We start from the raw sequence: 19,067 nt of genomic DNA, 5'->3' as shown, positions 1-19,067 counted from the left end.
GGGTTTTATGTTGTGATGCTGTCAGATGTTGAAAATTTGAGTTCAGACAGATTACTGACTTGGTGGTTCCTTACCATTTATGTTCTGGCTAGAAGAAAAAGGGGGAAATGCTCATCGGTGGCTTTGTGGACTAGCCATGTGCTCCACCTCTCTGCCTTCTGCTCTTTCCACTTTGAAACGTGGTGTGGTCAAGTTTGTTGGCTCCCAGAGAAAATTCATAAGAGAGTTCATTCTAAATTAATGTTCTTGAGTTTGTATAAATAACTTCAAAATTTGAAAGAATTGTTCTTGAGCAAGTTGCATTTGCCTGTCCGTGTATAGTATAACACAGAACTTATCCTATCACATAATTATTGCACTGTAAAATGACACTTCCATTGTACTGCAAGTGAGAGTTATGTTGGGTCCAAAGAATGTTTGTACTGATTCTCAGAAATACTGTCCTGGATGCCACATAAATATTTGTCTCTTCAGCATACCTGATAACCATTAATTTAGAATTGCACTGTATGTAGTTTGCTAGAATGGTCGCTGCATATGAAAGAGTCTTTCTTTCTTTTTTATTTATCTAGTCTCAAGATAAATTGATGTGTGTATTATGGTATTGGTGACAAATATCTGATACTGCTTTTAAAATATTTTAATATTGATACAATACTCTGTGTAGATGTGATTTTTGTGATGTCTCTGTGTAACCAGAAATCAGTGATTAACATTTTATTTTTTATGCTTTTTTGTTTTCTCAAAATATTAGATAACCCCCTGCCCAATTTTTTAAATGAAAATAGAATTCATAGAACTTCATCTTATATTTGAGTAAATATGGTGCATGTGTTTTCTGTTTATTGCGTATATTTTGTCAAATGTTTATTCATTTATTTTATACTTGTGTATGTATGTGTGTGTGCATATGTACATATATACTGAAATAAGGAAAGCTGACTTTTAATATTATTATTCTAATAACATGAGATGTGAACCAAGGTGACTCCTGATATACTGATTGCTCATTTTCGTTGTGTTGCCAAGTTGTGTTTCTACTTGTCACCTTGGTGTCTGCACAGGTGGCACAGCTTTGCAAGTTTGGTGAAGGTGGTGGCCTGGGAATCAGCCTGGAGGGCACGGTTGATGTGGAGGATGGCCAGGAGGTTCGTCCACACCACTACATTCGCTCGATCTTACCAGAGGGACCAGTTGGAAATAATGGATGCCTTCACTCTGGAGACGAGTTGCTGGAGGTGTGCTGTTATACCTGTCTATCTGTAGGGTGCACTAGTTATGACTAAAAATATGTATGTGCTTATCTTTTTAATTGTAGATACAGGACATCACAGATTGTTTTAGACAAAACGTATGTTTCCAAATGGAGATAAAGTATTATGTAAGTTATTAGAAAAATTCAAGATGAAAATATGTGTTACTTATTATTAAGTGTGCACTTTCTTTGTTAGTAGTATGCTACTTTGCCATTCAATCATACAAATCATGAAGTTTTGTATTAGTGAGGTAAATATTAGAAAGTTAAGTGTGTCACTTTCAAATGATGCTAGCTTTAATCATGCTGTGAGAGGGGCTCATGTTGATGTAATTGCTTCACAGGTGAATGGGCATCGTCTCCTGGGCATGAATCACATTGAGGTGGTAACCATCCTGAAAGACTTGCCGGTGAATGTGAGGATGGTGTGTGCGCGACGCCTCGGAGATATAGTGCCATATCGACTGATAGACACTTCTCAGGACAGAGCAGCATTTGCAGCAAGGGTAAGAGGGTGTTGAATGCAGTTACTCAGCATCACTTTATTATTGTTCTTGTTAATATTATTATAGCTGCTGGTGTTTGCGTTAGTGTTATTAAGGTGGTTACCTAATTGTTGTTTGTGCAAAACAAAAATATGCATATAAATCTATAAATCCACCATTTTACTGCTGTAAAAATTTAAGTCTGGTTGTTTACCATATTTGCCCTCAAAATACTACAGTTTGTTTACATAAAAGCTAGAAAAAGGTAATTTATAGTGAGAAATTTAATATTTTTGTATACTCTCACCCTGTATTATTTATGTGATTAAATTTAAAGATTAGGCAGACATGTAGCATGCATCATAGAAATGTTTATCCAGAAGAGTTATTTTATTGTGGATTCTGTTGAAGCAGGTTGTGATGTGCGCTATATTTGAGTGGCTTGTGACTGAATAAAACCAAGTGACTAAGGAATTTCAGGGTTGCTGAATATCATCTGGTCAAAAAGGCACTGTACCATAGTCAGCAGGTTGACACTTTAAAGCTTTGTGGTAGCTGTATATACCACCTGCTTAATGTCCAGTAGCTTTGAATTTTGCCCACAATTCATATTCATGGGTTTTATATTCTCAGAATAAACAGTGATTATTTCCTTGTACAGAAGCATTGTTTCCTGCATGGTACACTCTTCATCCTTTGAAGTGTTAATTTATTGCTCTGGTCTTGCAGAATATTCTTGGAGGCAGCCTGCAGAACCTCATCCCAGCAACAGATCGCCTCGTGAAAGCCAAATCAGACGGGTCGCTGGCGTCTACTACCACCACAGCCACAGCTACTGATGCCAGCTTCTCCAAGATGAAGTCGCGATCCCTTGAGCCGCTGACAGGCTTGGCCATGTGGAGCTCTGAGCCCCAGATAATAGAGCTGACCAAGGGAGAACGTGGGTTAGGGTTCTCCATCCTCGACTACCAGGTGAGAATGGGTTACACTAAGGCACCTCTTGTTAAGCCTCTCTCATACCACATTTATATTTGAAGGACATGTAGAAGCAGTTAAGTCTTTTTTCAGGCAGTTGCTGCAGAACAGGCCTGCCACCTCACATGTATCAGCCCTTCCAGTCTTAAGATTTTTGCTCTCTGTAATGAGATTCTCCCTATTTTAGAATTTCAGAGCTTACAAAATTCTTTCTGCAACTAATTACTTACATTGTCATAATCACTATCTTTATCAAAAATGGATAAGAGTTTAACAAACTTCTCTTTAATAACATTTCCTTATTATTTTGTGCCACCATTGATACAGCAGGTACTGGTGTCTCACTTTGTTTAAATCCAAAGAATGTACATGTAACTGCTTTCACCAAATAATCAGAGATAATTGGCAGCACATGACCAAGTGGATACAAATGTACATGAATAAGAATTTTAGAACAGACATGTACATTAATTCTTCCCAAAGGGTTAAACAGCAGGTGTTGCACAGAGGGAAATAAATCAGTATAGAAGCTGCGGAGGGCCTGTGACCCATAATGGGATAAGCTTTCACTTCTGGCCAAACAGGAAACAGGTGGGTGAGAGAGGAAAGACATCGGAGCAAAGTCCCACAGAGATGGATAAAATGGAGGAACACTGCCAGACATTTGTCTCATCCTTGTCTTTGAGTCCTTGCTCTGATAAGTGCTCTTTCCATTCTCACCTGTGTTATTTGAGCCAAGCCTTGTAATGACAAATGTAATGATGCTTGAAATATTAGCATTTATCTTTCTTAGTGTTGAGACTGACAACTCTTGAGTTGGACCCAAGTGTGTTTCCTTTGGCTAGAAGTGCTCTCCCTTGGTTTTTGTTGTCAGCATTAAAGATACTTGTTTGACGTAGCTGCATTCACACTGGAAACATGCACACATCCTTTATAGCAGCATTTAACTAACACAGTTGAAGTGTTGTATTACACAAAGTCTAAAACTATTCACACATTTCTTTTTTCATATATCCATTGTGTAGAGTAGAACATTGTGCCCACTGATTCATGACACACAGTATTTTTGGTGGTCATAAATTTCAAGTCATTTCTCTCATGTAGGTTTAGCATTGTTACCCCCCCTGTCGGGGGATGTTTGCTGTCGGCCTAACCATTAGGGACCATTTAGCTTTCTTGTACCTTTGACCTCTGGTTTCACTACTGGCAGCCATAATGACATCAAGGTTTATGCAGGTGTTCAGACTCATTCCAGTGCTTATTGGACTGAGTGAAATGAATCTGATCATGAATTCAAACATTATCTCATCTGTAGTACAGATATTTAAGTTCTCTATCTTGTGTTCTGAAAGTACAGAAAATTGCATGAACCAAAAGAGATTGGCAAGGATGGTTGCAAGCAGAATGAAGAAGGTGAAATGCAATTTGCTAATAGAAAACAGCAATGCAAGGAATCTGACTCCTGTTTAGTATTCAGATTGACAATTACTAAGTTTCTTTGCACACTAAAATTCTGTTTTAATATATTGTTTCTCCCATTCAGTCTAAATGTTCTGTCCGTTTTCTTTGTTTTTTAAGACGTATAAAATCATGACATTCTTCCTTTCCCTCACATCATCTCTCTTGTGTTCAGATATTGTCTAGAGCAGCATTTCTCAACCTATGGTACACATACCATTGGTGCCATTGATGAACTGGCTTCAAATATCATCATTTTCTTTCTTCTTATGTCTTCATGGCTCCAGGTCAAATTCCAGATTGGTGTAGCATAACCCATTTGAAGACCCATGTGACATTACACTATAAGTTGTGGGCATTTCTGCATCCCCCAGTTAGTCTGCTGTGAGCAATATTGCTCATCTTCGATATAGTGGGTAAATGTAGGAATGTTTGGAATTCAAGGTGTTGTCAGGTCGGCATAAAATTATCATCTTGGTCTCAAGATTTTGGAAGGTTCTTAGAACATGTGACTGCCATTCCAGTATTTATAAGTGTCTCTTGTTTTGTGTAGTTCGTAGGAAAGCTGCCTTGGCATTGAGGAGTCACATCTGTAGGACTGATAGTGTTCACAAAGTATTGTCATTGAAATATCTGTGTGTTTACCTGTATAAATGTAATTTCTTTTCTCTGATATTCAGCTTGTAGTTCTCAAATAAAACTTGTTCGGAAAAAATACTTATGCTTCATATTTCTATGTATGTTACACATTTGAGTGTAGAAAATTATATACTGGAGCTAGCAGAATATAAATTTTTCATGTTTGATGTGTTTCCTTAGGCATTTCACATACATGCTTGGGCTTCTGTATACATTTCTACACTCCACAAAACTGCCATCATTGATCTCCCGAACTGTCCTCTGTTTTCCATTGGGGTAGATTTGAGTCCAAAGTTTGCAAGGCAATGGACGTGTCATGAAGTTCTCTCACAGGATTATGGGTGTTTTCAGGACCCGATGAATCCCAATGAAACGGTGATAGTGATCCGGAGCCTCGTGCCAGGTGGTGTTGCTCAAGTCGATGGCCGCCTCATTCCAGGTGATCGCCTGCTGTTTGTTAATGACACTGGATTGGAGAATGCATCTCTGGATCAAGCTGTCCAGGCACTGAAAGGAGCCCCCAAGGGAGTTGTGAGAATTGGTGTGGCGAAGCCTCTGCCCATACCTGACAGCGTGTCCCACAGTCAGGTAAGCGAAGACCTTGCCCCCCATTGTACACCCACCACCACGCACCACGTCGAGTACTACTCGGACGTCCACCAGCAAGGGGACCAGGGGGGGCTCGTCAAGTCCGAGAGCTTCTAGCATGGTGGTGTTATTGCACCTCACAGGGTTGGGAAAATCAAAGTACTCTGTAGGTGACCAGAATAACATAGCACTGCACTGTAACTTCACAACTTGTGAAGCCTCTGTGACTTTCTGGTCAATGTGGTAACAAATTATATTGTATCGGACCAATTTTTACTGCATTTAGATGTAACAACATTTAATCCTTATAAACTCTTTCTGTGATGGGACAGTCAGTACTGGTGCAGGGGACTGTTCCCCGTAACATGAAGCTTCGAGTATCTTTGCATGAAGTAAGAGCGGAGTGCCGTTTAAACATTTTGTAATTATGACAACATGAGGGTCTATAGTCTATATTAATTAAAGTAATGTGGCACCCCTTTTCCTGTACTTTATTTTCACGGAAGCATGTGCAGTAGGCATTACTGATTGAGTTAGCTTGCATCGCTCACTCCTGCTGCAGTTTTGTAGTCTACTAATATTGTGTATTATTTGTAGACTTTTATTGACTTTTAATTGAATCACAGAAAGAACCTGTTGCGATCTCTCGTTGTTGTCGATAAACTGGAGAATGTTGCCGACTCGAATCATTGTTATGAAGGTGCTTGTGGAAGTGTAACAACAAAGCCTACAGTGTGATTTCCGTAAAACCAAAATCTTGCGTGAAAATCTACTTTTCCTTGTTGTACGTGTGCAATTTGTAAATTTTGTTTGAATCATAATAAAATTTTCCACCCGTAAAACTTGGACATTTTTTCAAGTATAACCTCCCCTCAGTCAACTCCATTAATTACATAAATTCAATTCCAGATTATTAACCTTACAATAATCCAGTTCCATGTAAATAATTGACCCTCATATTAGTACTAGTCAGGGAATTATTACAAGATATAAGTATTCAAAATTGTTAACTTATAACTTAAGAGTTACCAGATTATAGTGGCAGGTCATGGGTTTAACATTTCTGTGATGTACTCACTTGTTCTTTCCTCCAGTCTGCATGACAATTTTGAGTTTATGTTCCTTCTTTTGTGGTTTGTTCATTTCCTAACAGTATTGTCATTTTGATAAATTTCTAATGCTTGGTTCACTCGCTAAATGCCATGTCAGTTGGAAGGCAGATGCGTTGAAGTGTGTGGACCAGGCTTGTCGCAGGTAAGTGTTTCGTTCCTCACACCATCCCTGACTTTCAGAATTGCTGGTGTGGGGTGGAATCTATATGTAGTGACTGCATGATGCGTGATTGTTTGCATTGCATGAAGGACCGTTTGTTTCAGGAAATATTCAAAATTTTGCTGAAGTACTTGCTTTTCCCCTTTGGGGTTAGCAGGTGGTGGGTGTATATCATGTGATTTGTTTTAAGAGGTTGGCAGGCAGATTGTAAGGTACAAAGTACATTTTACAGCCTGGGAGGTTTCACAGTTTTTACAACTGCTCTAACATTATTTGTTCCACACTCTGCAAATTGCAATTTTCCACACGGTGTTTGGTCAGCATGTGCACGATACTTGCTGTGTGCATGCGTGTCATGTTCTTATCGTTCTGAGATGATTTCTGTTGCGCAGGTCTGGATAGGAAGCTGTTATGTGTTCATAATTTGCAGCTGATTTTTGGTTTATTCACAGTGAAAAGTTGCCTATTATCTTTGCCGTATGTCTGTCACGTGGAACTTGAAAACCGCTGAATGGATTTTCTTAAAATATGATACTAAAGAGTTTTACACACACACAAAAAAAATGACGCGCTTCTGCTTACATTTGTTTTTCTGCTCATCTCGAATGTAATTCATTAAATATTTATTGGAACAAAGAATGTTTTGAAGAAGAGTTGCCCAATACACTTTCTGTTAATGAAACAAAAGGGGTCTTTATATTAACTAGGATTTGATGTTTTCATTGTGGTGAGTCCAAAGACGGCTGTCTCTTGGGTTATAGTGCCGTGTAGTCTGGCGATACTCATCGCCCTGATGACGGAGACAGCAAGGACCTCTGAAATGTTGGTAAACTTTACCAGACTGCTTGGTGCTACAACCCCGAAGACAGCCATCTCTGGTCTTTATATTGTGTTACCATTGGATTGGTTTTGATGTGTTTTGATATTAGAAGTTCTTGTTCATCTGACATTCCTATTTTATGCTATTTATAATAGAGCACTAGGATTACTAACGTACTGAACACGCCTGAGTTGTTATGGTAATATTTCATGACTTGTTTTTGATGCTGTTGTCTGCCAGTCTTGTTCTTATTCAAGGAATCTTGTCCTGAGGTGTAAGTTCTCATAGGCTGAGATAGCCTGATGGCTAACAGAGCAGACGTATCGCTTACCATGTGGTCCAGATTAGTTTAGAACTTTCACCAGTTGTTCTTCTTAAATAACTCTCTAACCTGGTTGATGATACATACCTGAGTTCATTCATAGTAAAAGGGATTGGGCTTCGTGGTTTAAAGCTGTTATTTTAAGTCTAAATTAAGGGTCCTCCAGTTCTCACAAACCAAATTTAAAATATGTTGTCACTATGTTATCAACAGAGGAATAGTGTGACCGAGACCTATTCATTTGTAACTCACTTGGTTTAGTTGTCTGAGGTATAAGTGAATTGCGCTGATCGTATCCCTCTCTCCTGATGAGCATTTTGCAGGTAAGTCCTGTGCATGACGCTTTACCAGTGGGTTCTGTGTGTTGCTAAGTTTGCTGTTGCAGTTTGAAGTGCAGTAAAACCATGCACTTATTGTGTGAGGGTCAGCTCACTTACTTTATTGATCTTACTCTACTTACGTTGGTGCAGAGATGTAAAGAGCTGTCAACATTCCCTGGTCCTTATCCTGGATTTTGGCCTCCTTCCATCACGTACTGCTCCTTTATTTGTCTAGGCTGCCCTCTTAAGGCTCTAGAGAATTAGGGGCTTCCAGAATTTCTAATTTATTGGAGTTTTGGGGCATGATGCGTTGGCTTCTGATTTGAATAATATGTTGAAGTATCTTCCAGAAGCTGAAGTTGTCTGCTGCCTACCACACTTTTAGTGTATCATCAGTTTTTCCTTCAGTTTCTTTCCATCTCTGTCAGTTTTGAATGTCCTAGTTCCTTTTCTCTGCACACATTTGTTGTCTGATCTGCCATTTTATAAGTTCTTTCATTCTTCCTCCCATTCATTTTTATCACTATGTTCTGAACACCCTCTCCCAGCCTTGTGTGGGTCTGTCTGTGCAGACAGTGAATTGGTCGCCTGCATACGGCATAATCCACTGCTCCAGCATAATAAATTCAAACCAAGTACTATAGAGTGTTTTACCGTCCCCGTCTCTTGAATTGGTAATTGGCACAATAGTAGTCTCATTTAACTTGTGGCCAAAACCTTGCTGCCAGTCTACAGTTTTCCATAGTTCTTTCAGCCAAATCCAGAGTAATTGGAGTAGGCCACAACTGCTTTCTTTTGTGTGAGTTGTGGCTTCTGGTTGTCTTGCTGTTTAGTCTTATCGGTGTTACAGATCGTCATCTCTCCTATATCCATTCCAGTTCCTTAATAATTTTTTTTCTACGAATTTCTCGTCTCTCCCGCACACGCTACTTTCTCTTCCCACCTAAGACTGTTCTTAGCTATAGAGGACCATCTGTTTTCTTGCCTTTTTCTTATTCTCCTTTGCATTTATGACAGTGGATTTAAACTGTACAAACATGGACTGAATTTACAGCTGATCATTGAGTAAAGCGAAGGTGGGACTTTGAATAATACAGTGCTTTGAGCAGGTCAGGCCATGCCAGCATCCCTTGTATTAATTCCCTGCACCCACTAATTACTTATGAGCCAACTTGGTGCAAACAAATGCCACTAGAGGTGCATCCACCCTTGCACGAGTGAGTGCTAACAGTTATGAGCTGGGACTGAGAGTTGTGCCACTTACTACTTTAGATGATTCATTTCTGATGAATGTGGTAGCAAAAAAATGTAACTTTTAGGTTGGAGAGGGGATTAGGAGAATGTGGCAGATGTGTGATATCTGTGTTTAGCCTTCCGTTTGATGTTGATTACCGAGTACCATTGAAGCTAGGCGTGTTAAGTTCTGTATTGACACACGTGATAAACATACCCACAAATTGTGTATGAAATACTTTTATGCACAGCTGCAAATGATTAAATTGTATATAATTAATTTGTAGTTCTGTGAATGCCAACATGTGGATTAAAGTATTTTAATTAAAGTTGGCGTCATACTTCCATCCAGAACTTCTTGTCTTGATTTCACACCTTCTCAGTTTTGAATCCGAAAGGTTACAGTTCCACCTGAGCCAGCAGAACACTGTTCCCTGTTGTCATTGAGGGTGGCTTGCTTAGCCTTAACAGGTTGTCAGAATTTATAGCAGAATTAGGAGTTGCGCCAAAGCTGGCAGTCTGATGGTGTTATTCTGACAGTTTGCGGAACCATCATGTCTGCGTGTTCCTGCCCCTTACTTGTTGACTGAAGTGTATGAAACTTGGTATGAACATCGTACCATTAGAGTCCATCCCACCTTTCTAATTTTTGGTTCTCACAATCATTACGCCCAACACAGTTATTGTGCAAACATCTGTGGTGGGAGCAGCACTAGCTTCACTTATTGTAGAGTTCTAAAGTTAATGTCACAATAAATCTTTGGAAAATATGCAACACTTTTGTAAGTCATTCTTGAAGACTAAAACAGTTAGGACCGGGTTCTCGTGAAATGAATATTTAACTTCCTGTTTGAAGGCGATAGATAAGTAAAGAGGAACGTTATAAGCCAGGCGCGCTCTGTCTAGTGCGGAGAGGGGTCGTAAATATGCCGCCACATATTATTTTGAATTATTTGTATTTGCTTAAAATTACAAACGGGAGTTACGAACTTTAAAGTTATGTCTGACAAATCGTAGTTGGAAATATTCTGGTAGAAACGACGCACGGGAATGGGTCACGACCTTAACGGTTGTGACGCCGTGAAAACTTCAGGTCTCAGACTGCATGGAATTGATTTTATAATTAATACTAGTCTCATATAGATTGAAGGGAAGTACGGCGTCATAATTTCTCTCGAGAACTTCTTTCTTTTAATTAGATAGAGCAACGCTTTCCCTTTCCCGTTAGGACCGTGTGGGCACAGCTCGTGCTTATGCGATTTGCCTAAACTGCCCTGTGCCGGTTTGTCGATAGGCTGTTCAGGGCATCTCCATGGAAACAAGCTACTTTCTTGTTCGATCGCCAAAACCTCCGCGTTTAAGACATGTGGAGGCCTCCCTGCTAGATAGAGGCGGTGAAAGAATCTTGCCCCTCTTGGGTCGCGGGTTAGGTGATACACAAACCCTGTGGTGGCAATGACAACTTTTTCTTCTGCCAGAAATCAGACCCCGGCCGCCTAACCTGTAGCCAGTTAAAAGAGCTCACAGCGAGTGTAACCGAAGTGGCATTTTGCCCTGGATTCGCGATGCCTTATTACAAAAGTGCGAATATCGGGTGGGATCGGAATGCATGACATTCAGAACGTAGCACGTACAGTACGTGCTGTGGCGATTGCACAGCTGACTGTAAGACTTTGCGCCTTGCTCGTGCGGCATCTTCTCCGACACATCTGTTTTGCGGGGAAGCATGTCTCTGTGGCCCTGTCGTCACAGCATCGCAGTTCAGCTCAGTATGTAACTGGCTAATGTAGGTTTGAATACTAGTCAAGGAGGTGTGTTTGTATCAATAATGTGACCTTTTTGTATTTTGCATTGAAATTGCTTTCCAGAAACCATTTTATAAATGTTGTAATTTCTATCACATTTGATCACATATTTTATATTTCGGCATGAGGACCATACAAAGTGAAATTTTTATTTATATAATAGAACCCTGTTTCTTTTCTCTGAGAGCTATTTTAATATTATTCTCAGATCTGTGCGTAGGTCATCCTAGTGGTCTCTTTTCTCCCTCTTTACTAAAACTTTCTATGCATTTCTCATCTCGCATGCGCGCTACATGTTCCGCACATATCTTGATTTGATCATCGTAATAGTATTTTCTGGAGAGTACACATCGTTAAACTCTACATTCTGTAATTTTCTTAGGCCTCCCCATAAGGATTTTGTTTTACGGACGCTTTGGTATTAATGTAAAATGATATACAACGTGATTCCGTCTCCCTGTAGTGCCGGAGAGGAAGTAAAGGTGTGTAGTGATGAATATTGCATTAACGCCATAGTAATTAAATGTTTTATGGAGGTTTAGAAATATTAATGGCCGCTGTTTGTGCGTCACGGAATTCTCCGCCTGCACTCAAGTGGACCGTAATGGCCCTCTAGCACCCGACCGGCCTTTGCGGCAAGGTTGGTGTGGAAGCTGATTATCTGAGACGTGAGACGTATTGTGTGTTTCACCTGCAGGGCTTCGATGGGGCTCCCATCGGGGCTTTACTGTAGCTGAACCGTTCTTTACGGATACGGGAAGACGACCGGTTATGTGGCTTCCTCTGAAAATAAACTGAACTGAAATAAAGGAATGTCTTTTGTTAGGACAATCTTGTGAATATGTAGCGTGCTATTGATAAATACTATGTTGCGCCGCATCGTGGCAATTTATTAATTAAACGGTTGCTAAGCAACGGAATAATACAATTCCAAAGGGCTCTGGCGATGTTGCGCTACATTTAAAGTAGTGGGTTTCTGGACTTTGTCCATCGTTGAATATCACGATGGACAAAGTTCAGAAACCCAGTAATTTCAAACGGAATAATAGTGGACTTACTTCGTTTTTGCAGTACCAGACGAAAGAGAACCCTTGGGGGGGGGGGGGGGGAAAGAATGTAATATATTTATGAATAGTTTATTGCTGACAAGTCAGCCAGGCGAAAATACATGTGCACGTATGAATCCTAACCGAAATCAAACTAACATTGCCACACTCGTCTTGATAAATATGGCGGACTCCCACTGTTTACTGGTAGGCTACAGTTAGCTGTTGATGTGTGGGCCCTTTTGTTACAGCTGGACAGCATGGACTTTGTAACCATAAATATTTTAGAAAAATGTAACTCTTGAGAAAGCTCTGTTACACTTTCTTAATACAATGAGCTGTCTTCGACACAAAGTACATCAAATTCTTGAGTATATTTAGTAAATATGAATGTAGTATGATATCCTTGTTATATTTCATTTTCCGTTCATCGAGTTACATTGTTATAAGGTTGTCATTCACATTAACAGGTTTTAAAAATACGTCTTTTGATCTCTCTCTCTCTCTCTCTGCGCTAAAATGTATTGTCGTAACTTGGTATTGTAGTTGGTTTGAAATAATTTGAAGTGACAACTGAAGCAATGTCAAAGGTTTTCTTTCTTCTTTGATGTGGCCGATTTTCAGTGGTCGAATGATTATCACTGCTGTTGTGTATTTGGTAGGTCCCGGGTTCCATTCTCGGCACGAATACCGACTGTCCTGGTACGTCCTAGTGGTTTTCTAAGGCCGTACAAGCAAGCACTGCGATATTACTTTAACGTAGGGAATGGTCATGTCCTTCCCCATACATCCCAGTTCATCATTACAAATATTGTAACCGGTAATTGTTAAAGAGTTCTGAAACAGACGTATGGTTTTGTAAATATCGTGGCAGCCGACATTTCGTTGTCTTGTGACGAGGCTCATCCCCGGTACCACCGAGAAGCTAAAAGCCAGCAGTCATTCAGGAGAGTGACATAAGAAATCTTAACACTTGCATAATTTGTCCACAGATGGCGAATCGTACTTCCTGTTTCAGTCTGCAACCTGCAGTAGATCCTCAGCCCGGTTTGTTATATAGGTTATTTAATGACGCTGTTTCAAGTACATAGACTATACTTTTTACAGTAACTGAATGATTGTGAATGGTAAATTGAGAGGGGCGTGATCGTGGCCTGTTTTAGCACTGTCTTCCGGTATTTTACTGGAGTGTTTGAGTTAGGACACGTGAATTGGCCGGGACGCGAAGGTTGTTCCTTCTGCAAAAGCCACGGCGTTCGAAAGCCTGCTTTGTTTCAAGGCATGGTCTGGTTAAAACTGTAGTGATTAGATAGTGAACTGGCAGTGAGGACTGGTGATATCAGAGTGTCAATTGTGCCTTCGGCCCCAGGAACATGCGTGAGTAGTTTTACCTACAAAACGAAGTAAAATATTTGGAACCGCTGTTACAAGTCCGTGGGACTCTGCAGTTGCTCTCCTTTAACTACTTTCTATCAGAGAAGTATAAACCCCGTATTTTTCAGTTTCTCGTGTGTTCTGTGTCTTTAATGTAACGTGTCGCACGGATCGGTTTGTGGGGTTCCTCTTTTTTTATCTTCCGTGTTGTTAGGCAATCGACGTGTTGCACCCCAACGGCTGAACACTGAATCTTACTCTGAGATAAGGACACAAACTGCAGGTGCTTAGAAACAGAGAAACAAAGAGTATTTGAATAAAACATGATTGAAGTCAGCGTACAATTTAGAATATCACAGAATTAGGAACTACGTGGTCATATCGCATTGTTACGTCAGTGAAATCTAGAATGCTGCGATGGGCTGAGGGAAACAAGAAGTGCATACGGAATTTTGTCGGGAAAACCCCTTGGAATGCGACCTCGGATCTCAGGACGACGAATGATGATGGCTGAAGTTGGATGAAACCGCCTCAGGAGTTATGTTCAGTGGCGGGCTCTGGTTCCAGGACGTGTGCGTGCTTATTGGTCCCGGTCTTATTCGCCTTCCTGTTGCAGGAGCTGCTGGAGGGCCTCAGCCAGGCCACGCCCACTCTGGATGACCACTCTATGTTCAGCAGTTCTGGGTCCGTCTCGCCCGAACTGGAAGACACGGTGAGTACTGTTATTTGCGAGCTAGACTGTAGTAATAGGCCGGTTTCTTTCGGAGGCTTTCCTAAGTTCTTGTTTAAACGGGTTTTGGGATTCGCCCACGGAGCGTGAACTGATCACACATGTAGCGTTATGGTATAGAATGTAAGGTTTGAGCATCATAAACCACTTGTAATTTTAGGGATTTCTTGATCATTTGCCCTGTTTTTAAGGCAAAGTTTACAAAATTCTGCTTCCGTGCGTTTCCTTGATGGGGCATGTGGTTTTCGAGATTCTGACGATCATTGTCGAAACGAGTTTTATGACCGCGCGTATTCGAAATATTTTACCAAGGTTTTTTTTAACGGACTTTGAGGACGGCAAGTGTTTGCGTAGCGCCAGTGGTATGATTTGGTACTCATTTCATTAATAAACCTCGCGTTTATCGAAATGATAACATGTCATTAAAGCATTTCTTCAAATTCACGCCTAATAATATTCTGACTTTTAACAGAGTTCACGCGCACCTTGAATTGCAATTCAATAACTTACGGACAATGGCTAGATCCTTATAACGCGTCCCACGTAGTGGATGCCTCTTCCTTTAACCTTTCAGAGGCAACCTCCGAAAAGTTATAGCAGTAACTTTTACGTGAGGATTTTCGTAACATCATTAACTATTTTGAACAGTTGTTCTGAATATTTCACAGTCAAATAATTAAAATCATTGCTAAATTCACAAAAAGAATACTACATTCCAAATACTGGCCATTGTTTACACATTTTGTTATTCGTTTTGCATTTGTTTACTCTTTTCATCTTCAGAAATGCTTATATTCTGTAACACACGATGTTTAAAGATTATATTACAACATTTAGTTGAAGTAAGACCTCTGGAATGTTTGTGACTACGAACATAACCACAAAGGTGGGGGATGAATCTCACGTGAGGACTGAAGCAAAACGCAAATTATTTCTATGACTACTGAGATACTAAAGATACATGGGGGGTCAGGTTGTTACCTGCGCGTGCATTTTTTCTGCATGGTTGTGTGTGACGCACGGGTTGAAACACACAACGTCCGCTTCCTTCCTTGTGCTCGCACCTTCACCGTACGTAGTATCTTCACCTTATGGTAAACGCCGTCGTTACGTAACGTGTGAACGAACGTGCCCTAGCCAGTCGGGTCAATTCACGTTCGGCGGGGCACGGCCAATACTGCGCGCGCTCCGGAGCAAGGGCGGTGTTGGTCGCGATGTGCAGTTTCTTGGAAGGAAAGAGGGGTTTATGCGTTCCTTGCACGAACTAAATGTATTTCGTGAGCAGCTGATCATTATTCAACTGTCTCCTACTTTTATGGAACCTCAAGATTCATCGCCCTTTCCATTAGCCTGAATAGAAGCACCCCTATCCAGTCCACACCTTTACTCCAAATTTATGTTCTGTACAGTTACATATTACCCTCCCATTTACGTCTTGGTCTGCCAACTGAACTCTTCCATTTGGATTTTCAGACATGTCCTTGTATTATCGCGGGCAGCAATGGCTATTCATATCTTTGTGGAGGATCGAAACAAATTATATCAGTGACAGCGAGTTCAGCTGTATTTGTTTAGCTTGCAGAGAAAAGATTGTATTCATTTAAAAACGGATAATCGTTATATGTCACCATGCAACTGTTTAGTATAAATATTTACTTTATCAGGCTTATCAACGTTCGCGTACAAAGACGTATCATAGCTCCGTAGGTTCAGATTATGATCTGTGAACATGATCATTTATGAAATCGACATTCTTATATTTTTAAAAGGTGATTGTATGTAGTTTAAATTATAGACTTTGGAAACTGTAGACAGATTGTAGATTTTAACTTACGTGGAACTAACACCGTTTGAACTGCATTTGAATTACTTGGAGGGGCACTCAGAAATTTTTAGTATGGAATACATCAGTAGACTCTGTATATTTTAATGTTTTAGTTATTAAATTATGTTCCGGTAAGATGAAGGACAGGTAGATGCACAGATTTTACGCACCCAGGGCAGGTGAATGCCCTGAACTTGAAATACCACCGTTTTTACCAGCATCTAGTGGAAATGATTATATCAGTGGTTCAAAAACTGGATTGGGGATGCTATAGTAAGTACCGTTGAGTAGTAAGCTATATTTCATGATTTTGTAGACATGATACCTCTCCAGTGTATTGCAATATTGCCCCATATTAAATATTTCTAGTGTATTTTCCAGGCTTACATATGAGTGTACCTGAAACAGAATGTGCAGTGAGTAACCTGTGTGACAGCTTTAATATCACAATGGTATGTGAGCTTGCTTCTACTTAAGTGTGGGATGCGTTGCAACACTAAGAACGTTGTGCAGCCATGTCATTTATATAACATTCTTTGTAACTTTATTGTTATTCCAGTTACATTTTCCCCATTTAATAGTTACATTTTACTGTGAAGTTCAGTACCACTGATGTTAACAGTGTGACTTGGCAGCTTAGCGCATTAATTATTTATAGTGAAGCCTTACTGATGCTGATCTGAGGTACCCAAAGATCTGCATGAATTGCTTCATTGGATTTAGCTGTGAAGTTGAAGGGCCAGTTTCTATAGTTGCTATTTTATACTGGTAGTGCTTTGGTCTTTTTAAACCTCGTATGTGATGGTTACAGGAGCCCCCTCCAGTGCCTCAGAGTCCTCCGCCAGTGTCAGAAGATGAGGTAGAGCGCAGCACTGATGAGGACCAAAGTAGTGACCTGCTGCAGGTGAGTGATACTAAAGGTAATAAGCTGATGAAGATACTTGAACGCAGCCACTCATAGATTATAATTTCTAATATGCTTCACTGGTTGTGGTTGGTTGAAAATTTCTTCAACACAGGGGAGGGTGACTTTCTTACTCCATATGCTTCTGTTTGACTGGGATGTGTTCTTGTTGACCTATTTTAGTAAGTAATTACTTTTGCAGTATGTTATGTCATGCCTGAGCTGCCATAGTCAATGTGAAACATATTTATAATAAGAGTTTGTGTGGGGCTGAATCACTTTAATACTATACTGGTACTGCAGAAGAATAAATTTTACCACTAGAGGGTTATGTTATGGGTTGCATCACTGTGACTGAAGGCAGAAAAAGAAGGTACCTTTGCTACCTCCTGTCTCACCTTAAGTTTAAAACTTGCAGCTGATGGTTCCAGTAGCCACAGAACGCCTCATTGCCTCACATCAGACATTTTCTGGTGAACTGACTGATGAAGAACTAGAAGAAGAGGAAGTGGCAGCAGCTTGGGCAGCAGATGTTTTGCAGTTTCCATCCTCTCTCGAGGTGGACATCCGAGTCCACAAAGGAGCTGAACCTCTTGGTAAGAACCAGCAGGTTAATATCTGCTGAATTACTAAGTGTGCCACTAACAACATATCTCCAGAATGCAGAATCTTAATTTTGCTGTTGGTAAATAATCAGCAGAATAAAGAATTGCTTGCCGTGTTGCAGCAATGATAATTTTTAGAATTTAATGTCCTTTAGTGTTGCTATTATTATGAAGGGTGTCTTACACTGACTCTTAGGGCTGTCTGCTTAATCAACTAACTCATCATTTGTTATCACAACTGACTATGAGTGATGTGTATGGAAGTGCTTGTGAGTTTTTCTTTCTTTCTTTCTTTGTGCACTTTGTATTTGCCTGGAGTTGAAGAAAACCATAAGAAAGTGAGAGCTAAACACTGACCCATGTTGTTTTGTTTTTTTCTCTAGGTCTAAATGTGGACTCGGTAGACAAAGGAGTGAATGGGATGCTGGTGGTTGCGGTGGCAGGAGGTGGATGCATAGCCCGTGATGGTCGCATCATTCCTGGTGACTACTTGTTGTCTGTTAACAATGAGAGCCTTCGCAAAGTGACTAATTCACAAGCTCGTGCCATCCTTCGACGCACACAACTCCTCTCGACAGACATAAGGTACATTATTACTCACTTCAGTGCATGTAAAAACTTGCTTCTCAGCAGACCATAGAACTGGATCTTGAGCACAGACATACTGCATTAATTTTATAGGTCTTGCTCTCACAGGTTGTTTCTCTCACTTATGAGGATAATAGTTATTTGTCAGGTGGTATTATTCACCTGGTGAACAATTAGTGTGTTGTTACATAACCTGAATGTTTATAATGTCGTCAGAAAAGCTTAGTGGCAATTCATATCCTCACAACAACTTCTTTAATATCCTTTTTAATTTTATCCTCCTAGCCATAATAATGCCACTAAAATGGTCTCTTCTGATGAGAATTCCCTCCACATGTTATATCCACGTTTTATTCCTCTGAGCTGGCTATTTCCACCTTGTTGTAATTGCTAATGACATATGAAGCTGCTTATTGCTAACAAGGAAATTTCTGATTATTATTGATGTGTTGGGCCGTGGGAAAGACCCAAGCAAAACATCTTGAGGATTAATTGTGACAGCAGACTGCCATGTCAAGGCTGTAGAACTGTAGGTAACCTTATGCAAATTAGGCAAATTGGATATCAACTTCCTGCAGAAGCCCCATGGCCATATCCCATTACGATAACAGGATTACCAACTGTGTGCCTACACATTGTGTGGATGGCAGTGTGCAGCAACATTGTTACAACCAAAGGTTTGAAAGTGAGTGAATGAGTGGGTATTTAAACAAAGTAGTTAAGAAGTGAATTAGATGACTTACGTCCATGCAAGGCAGTGACTAGTTTGGTGAGCGAATGACTAGATGTACAAAGAAGGGAGTGAGTGGATGAGAAACTGAAT

General features: G+C 40.2%; 1 protein-coding gene and 1 long non-coding RNA gene across 15 annotated transcripts in view; one reads left to right on the top strand and one right to left on the bottom strand.

Annotated features, from left to right (window-relative positions):
• LOC110827345 (multiple PDZ domain protein) overlaps positions 1 to 19,067 on the top strand; it is a 162,909-nt gene that overhangs the window by 99,301 nt on the left and 44,541 nt on the right. For all 14 annotated transcript variants that reach the window (XR_015537646.1, XR_015537645.1, XR_015537647.1 and 11 more), the window contains 8 exons: positions 1,065 to 1,238; positions 1,600 to 1,761; positions 2,470 to 2,712; positions 5,164 to 5,400; positions 14,209 to 14,304; positions 16,959 to 17,051; positions 17,470 to 17,647; positions 18,040 to 18,241. Coding sequence is in view for 11 of the 14 variants with exons in the window: in XM_087358115.1 (XP_087214241.1) it covers positions 1,065 to 1,238; positions 1,600 to 1,761; positions 2,470 to 2,712; positions 5,164 to 5,400; positions 14,209 to 14,304; positions 16,959 to 17,051; positions 17,470 to 17,647; positions 18,040 to 18,241 (1,385 nt within the window). In the remaining 3 variants the exon portion in view is untranslated. The remainder of the gene's footprint in view (positions 1 to 1,064; positions 1,239 to 1,599; positions 1,762 to 2,469; positions 2,713 to 5,163; positions 5,401 to 14,208; positions 14,305 to 16,958; positions 17,052 to 17,469; positions 17,648 to 18,039; positions 18,242 to 19,067) is intronic.
• Positions 12,610 to 15,677, bottom strand: LOC147872235 (uncharacterized). Its single transcript, XR_015537649.1, has 2 exons — positions 15,304 to 15,677; positions 12,610 to 14,292 (listed from the first exon to the last, which is right to left on the bottom strand). It is a non-coding gene; the product is annotated as an uncharacterized LOC147872235 (long non-coding RNA).

Source organism: Zootermopsis nevadensis, unplaced genomic scaffold (assembly GCF_977971745.1).
Source record: "Zootermopsis nevadensis isolate Lab colony 2312 unplaced genomic scaffold, Znev_1.0 Znev_ptg000029l, whole genome shotgun sequence".
Taxonomy (NCBI): domain Eukaryota; kingdom Metazoa; phylum Arthropoda; class Insecta; order Blattodea; family Termopsidae; genus Zootermopsis; species Zootermopsis nevadensis.
This window is presented reverse-complemented; position numbering and strand designations above follow the sequence as displayed.